The sequence below is a fragment of the Mandrillus leucophaeus genome, unplaced genomic scaffold (genome assembly GCF_000951045.1).
Source record: "Mandrillus leucophaeus isolate KB7577 unplaced genomic scaffold, Mleu.le_1.0 Scaffold957, whole genome shotgun sequence".
Classification (NCBI taxonomy): Eukaryota; Metazoa; Chordata; class Mammalia; order Primates; family Cercopithecidae; genus Mandrillus; species Mandrillus leucophaeus.
Window position 1 is genome coordinate 214,057 of NW_012110441.1, and position 5,901 is coordinate 219,957.

Below are 5,901 nucleotides of genomic sequence, written 5' to 3' on the forward strand. Positions count from 1 at the left end.
TGTGGGGGAAGGCAGGGAGGTGGGGGAAACCCACGGGGGAGGGGAGGGAGGTCAAGGCAGGGCCCTCGGGGCAGGGGAGGGAGGTCCAGGTGACCAGGTCCCACAGGGCTCAGAGCTGCAGGCCCCCCCCACTTTTCAGGGAGCCCAAGAGGGCTGGGAAGGAGGAGGCTACAGGGGCAGTTGCTGGCGCCCCCAGAAGGGAGTCCGTTGGAGGAGGGTGCGGGTGCTACGGGGTGGAGGCCTGTGCTGGGTGGACGGTGGGGGCCTCTGAACTGCCGTCCCCCTGCCCGGCTGGTTCTGGTTCCCCTGGGTCCCTGATTCGCTCTGTGCCTTGTGCCTCGGTGACCAAGGTCTGAGCTCACGCTGACTGTCCCTGAGGTGGCCAGAGTCTGCTCCCACTTGAGGCTGGTGTTTCAGACCCCTCCGGAGGTTGTCACCTGTCACCCCCTCTCCTCGTGCCCCCTCTCCTGGGATCACAGCCCCTGGGTGGGGCCTTCTAGGAAGGGTCTCTGGGTCCCACCAATGACGACCTACTCCACTCCCCACAGGTGAGCTTGAGGGTGGACAGCAGGCCCTGGGGACCCCCCATGGAGCCAACGTGCTTCACCCCGTCCCCCAGCACCATCGCCCCTGCCAGGACCTCGGAGTTAGAGGCTCTGCCCTGCCCTGTGGGTGGGGGTGCAGGCACCTATCTGGGCCACATCTCCTGTGTTTTAATTGGACTCAGAAAAAAAAAAGGGTGATGAGAATTCCTGCGCTCGGCCTGATTTCAAAATAGTGGGAAGGCTGACAAATGAGGTGTGTCCTCCGGCTTAGGTGATGTAAGGGATAATGAGCTTCTTCATTCCCTCAGCTGCTGGTTATTAAGTCTTCCTTGAAATTTAAAGAAAAGTTGTCTCCTGAGATGGCCGAGACCCCATTTAAGCACAGAGCAGTGGGAACAGGGAGGCTCCCTCGCAGACCACCCACCTCCGAAGAAGGTGTCAGCACAGCTGGAGGCAGCGGCCGACTTCCCGACTGCGTGGCCCGGACGAGCTCGGCCCTCCCTGCCTGTTTTTCCCCTTGTAATTATGGAGCTCTTGCAGGGCCAGGTGCTGGCCCAGAGGAGGGAGGTGCTGTTTTGGATTTCCTGTCCCTTCCCCGTAGATGGTCTTACACCAAATACCACAGGCGGCATGGGCCCCTCTGGGGAGGGTGGCAGGCACAAGCCCCACACCTGTCCAGCCACCAGCACTGCACTGCGGTCTCCCAACCCCGTCCCAAGGACAGCAGCTCTGCCTGCTGCTCCAGATTCCAAAACACCAGCTCTGGGAGGCATCAGGGTTCAGAGGTTCCTGCTTTCAGGATCGGAGGTCCTGCTGTGGACCCCTGTCCCCACCATGTGCCCCACAGGCTCTCTGAGGCCCCCGATGGCCCTAACGCATGCCCCGACAGCCCACTCCTCAGCAGCGCCCTCCCCAGATCTGGGCTCACGGGGCTGGCAGCCCAGCAGGAAAACCGGGGCCCTTCTCCTCCTCTGGGCTCCACGGCCTGGTCCCTGTGGTGGCCAAAGACAGACCTGGCCTCACAGAGCTTTTGGGAAGAGACATGGGTGGCACCTTCCAGGCCTGCGAGAGGAAGGCTGTGGCCTCTGCTCAGGGCAGCCTGGGGCCCTCTCCACACCCGGAACTCAGCAGGTCCTAGGCTGGCCTGGGAATCTGCACACTAAGGGCTCCGAGGCCTTTGGGAGTCCTGCTGGGGGGTCCCTGTGGTGCAGGAAGGCCTGGGGCAGGTGTTGCCACATCTGCAGCAGGTGTTGCCACATCTGCAGCCTCCTGATGTCTTTATGAATGTCCAGAGAGAAGTGGAGTTTACCACCTTCTGTTCCTTCCTGAGGGTTGTCAATGCTGGCCTTGGTATCCCGAGCTGTGTTAGGAAGACCAGGGTGGTCCGTGCCCAGTGCCAGCGCCTGCCCACCCACAGGCCAGCCTGTGCCTCTCACATCTGTCTTTGGTGACGTCGTCACCTCCGCTGCTGCCCCACGAGTGCCTAGCAAAGCCCGGCACAGCCGTGGTGATGGTGACCCCTGGAGGCTGCCCAGCCCCTGGCGAGACCCGCCCAGGCCGCTGTTTTCTACACGACGCACATTTTTTGCCTCTGCCCACGTCCCAGGCTGGCTCCTGTAGGGGTAACCGGCTCACCTGTCCTCCCCTTTCCAGGGTCACAAGACCCGGGAGATGGTGTTTGTCCAATAGGGCTTGTGGAGCAGCCAGTGGGGCACTTGTGGCCCCTCAGTGCCCGCCGGCATGTGGGCCGCTTTGAGGATAAAATCCAGTGACCACAGAGACCGTGCACCCCCAGGTGGGGGCACCGTGGCCGAAGGTCAGACCTGGGAAGCAGCGGGAGCCTCGGAGCTCCAGGACACACTCGCCCTTGGTGGCTGCAAACACTTGGCCCAGGGCCTTTTTGTTCAGGGCTTGGGTCTTTTAGCCACAGTCTTTCAAAATTAGATTCACAGCGATCACCACCATTGTGAAGCTACCCGAGACAACTGCGGGGCCAGCAGGTCAGGGATGCAGGGACCAGCTTTGTCTTCAAAAACAACAACGCAACTCTGTGCCCTGGGGACTCACACGTGGGTGCTCCCCGCACCACTGCGGACCCTCCACCACACTGCAGTGCGGCCGCTGGTTACGGTAAAAGCCTGTTAACTGGGACACGGGTGGGTGAGGGACAGGCTGGCTTCAGACCAAACACTCCTGCTCAGAAGTAAGCCCTGAAAATCCACAGAAAACATCCTCTGACCTTGGCAGTCACTGAGAAAATATACATACATACGCACAAACGCCGCATAGGCGAGACGGCAGTGGTTTCCAACATTCTGCCATCCGGGGTTGGAAAGAGTGTTGGACACGCCTTTTCCCACGTGCTGCGGCATCGGAGGGCAGCTCCTGTAGTCTTCAGGGTGTGCGCGTGTTGAGTTGGGAGCTCACCTGTGTCCCTCTGCGTGGTATGTGCCGGTCCCACCTGCCCACGGGGGAGGAGCCGCACCCATTCCCACCATCCAGGCAGGCGTGAGCCGCATCTCCTGAGAGGCCCAGCCTAACAGCCTCTGACAACCTGTGGGTGACGCGTGAGCAACCCCCAGTTCTGTGAATGAGTCCAGTTGACTTGCTCCCCTGCTGGGCACTGATCCTTCCTACCCACACGAGGTGCTTTGTCAGCTGGAAAATCCAGCCTTTGCTTATGGGGCCAGTGTGGATGGGGCCGGTGTGGATGCGGCTGGTGTAGATAGGGCTGGTGCGGACTGGGGTGGTGTGGATGGGGCCGGTGTGGATGGCGCCGGTGTGGACACCAGGCTGGTGTGGACTGGGGTGGTGTGGACATGGGGCTGGTGTAGACAGGGCCAGTGTGGACAGGGCTGGGGGCCAGTGTGGACACGGGGCCAGTGTGGACGGGGCTGATGTGGACAGGGCCAGTGTGGACAGGGCTGGTGTGTACACGGGTCCGGTGTGGACAGGGCCGGGCCCTGGGTCCGTCTGCCACAGCCTGTGTGGCTTCCAAACAAGGGGACAAACCTGGGGACATGCAGGCCCTTAGGTAACTGATTGCCGAGGCTGGAGAGTCACAGCTAATTAAGCACACAATGGCTTGGCGGCCTGATGGTTACGACAGGGGACGACGCTTTTAGTTCTAATTACAAACCCTGTGCCTGGAGGAGGAAGGGCCAGCGCTGGCAAACCGGACATTTCTGGAGTGGGCACCGGAAAGGGCTTCTCTCTGGGCCCCGGGGGCGCTCAGGAAGGCCACGTCCGACGCATGTCACACCCCTCAGAGCACAGAGGGACGGGGCTTGGTCAGGCCCGGGGCCTCCACTGCCTCCAAGGACCCTTCAAGGTGACAGAGATTCAGCCGAGTCCACAAAAATGCAACAGCGCAGTCAATCCTGTGGTTTTACTTTAACAGGAGCATGTCCCGGAGGATTAAACTCTGCCTCCCAGAAACAGCCCGGCTGAGCTGGGGGGCAGCGAGGCCAGGAAGGCGGGCGGAAGCACAGGTACCCACTCTCCGGGGCACAAGCGGCCAGGGCGTTCCACAGGCAGGTGCAGACACATGCAGGAACACGTGCACGCACAGAGACTCCTAGAGACACAGAGACGTGCAGGACGCACAGAGACACAGAGATGCACAGAGACCCACGCAGGGTCCACCCCATTCTCCTAGCAGAGCCGTGGGTCTGAGTTCTCCGCCACCCGCCCCTGCAGGTCCAGCGGAGCTCACCAGTGCACTCTGACCTCAGTTGACCTCAGTATCACTTTGCCCGCCTGCGGGGCACCGGCGAGGAATCCCGGTAAACGTGTCGGCCGTCAAGCCCAGGGCAGAGGTAAAGGTGCTCACGGCGTCCACCGTGCAGCCTGGCAGATGTGCCTGCGTGACCCCACGCGTCCCTGCCTGTGGGTGCGGTTCCCAGTGAGTGCTCAGGTTGGTGTGGGCCAGGGGAGCCGGCTCCCGGGGGGCTGGGCGGGGACCCCTTCTCCGAGCAAGGCCGGGCCTCGGGGCCGGGAAGCTGCTTCCTGCCAGGTGAAGTTCACACAGCACCGAGAACAGCCCGTTCGGGATTGGGCTCTGCGCTCAAGTCACAAGGTGTTTTTAGACATTGTACATTTACAACACTCAGGCAAACCTAGTCGGGTTTTACATGGAAACGTGAACATTGCCAGCGGTTCCCTAGAGAACCAGGAGATCCTTCAATTCCAAACCACCCTGAGCAACAGCGCTGGGGCAGAATGAAGGCAGCCAAAGAGCCAGCCGGCCTCTGTCCAGGACGCCGGGAAGACCCCACACCCCTTCCTCTCTGGGACCCAGCCGCTCCGCCCCCTCCGAGACAGCCCCGCCCCATCTGAGACAGCCCCGCCCCATCTGAGACAGCCACGCCCCCTCCGGGACAGCCACGCCCCTCTGAGACAGCCACGCCCCCTCCGAGACGGCCCCGCCTCCTCTGAGACAGCCACGCCCCCTGTGAGACGGCCCCGCCCCCTGTGAGACGGCCCCGCCCCCTCCGAGACGGCCCGGCCCCCTTATTAGCAGCCTGAGAACAGATGAATACAGGCAGGTCCCAAGCTGCCCACAGCAGCGAAAAGACCTGGCTGCAGATCCCAGCTGCCACCATCTCAGGGCTTTGCTCAAAGCAGCAACAAGCCTCAGCCAGCGGAGGCCCAGCGGCGCCTTCCAGGGACCACAGCGGAACACAGGCCCCAGCAAGACACCGGTCCCAACGTCCTGGGGCAACCCGAGTCACGAGACACGTGAAGAAGAGGGAATGTGGCCCAGCTCAAATCAGAGGAGAACTCGAGATGGTCAGACCCTGGAATCAGCAGACAAGGGCCTAAAACAGCTGCTCAAGGATAGAAAAGAAACGTCCTCATAATCACTTAAAAAGGACAAACCGCAGTGGTGCAGTGGAACAGGGTTTGGCACGTTTTTTCTTAAAGGCAGATTGTCAGTATTTCAGGTTCTTCAAGCTGCCAACAGGCGGATCGCTTCACAACCACTCACTACCACTGTGGCCAAAAGCCACTGTAATGACACAGACGGGCATCGAAAGCTGCCGCAACGACACAGACGGGCGTTCCAGTTAAACTTTGCAAAAACCAGTGGGCAGCCCAGGGGCTGTAGTTTGCTGACACCTAAAATAGAACTTATCAAAGAGAACCAAGTGGAAACCCTAGAATCTCTGACATAAAAACTCAATGGATAGACTTACGAGCAGACAGAAATGACAGCAAAGAGAGTGAACTGGAAGACAGATCAATAGCTATCATCCAATCAGAAAAACAAGGAGAAAAAATACTTTTTAAAGTGACCGGAGCCTCGTTGGTCTGTGGGGCAAAATCAACAGCCTGTAGCCGCAGCACTGTGGGA

At 60.5% G+C, this 5,901-nt stretch overlaps 1 protein-coding gene across 1 annotated transcript in view; it reads right to left on the reverse strand.

Moving 5' to 3' along the window:
* Positions 1 to 1,177, reverse strand: part of SLC9A3 (solute carrier family 9, subfamily A (NHE3, cation proton antiporter 3), member 3) — an 18,071-nt gene extending 16,894 nt beyond the window's left edge. Inside the window, exons 1-2 of the mRNA XM_011970588.1 lie at positions 970 to 1,177; positions 689 to 706 (exon numbers count right to left, since the gene is read on the reverse strand). Of these exons, the coding sequence (XP_011825978.1) occupies positions 689 to 706; positions 970 to 1,177 (226 nt within the window). The remainder of the gene's footprint in view (positions 1 to 688; positions 707 to 969) is intronic.
* Positions 1,178 to 5,901: the final 4,724 nt, after the last annotated feature.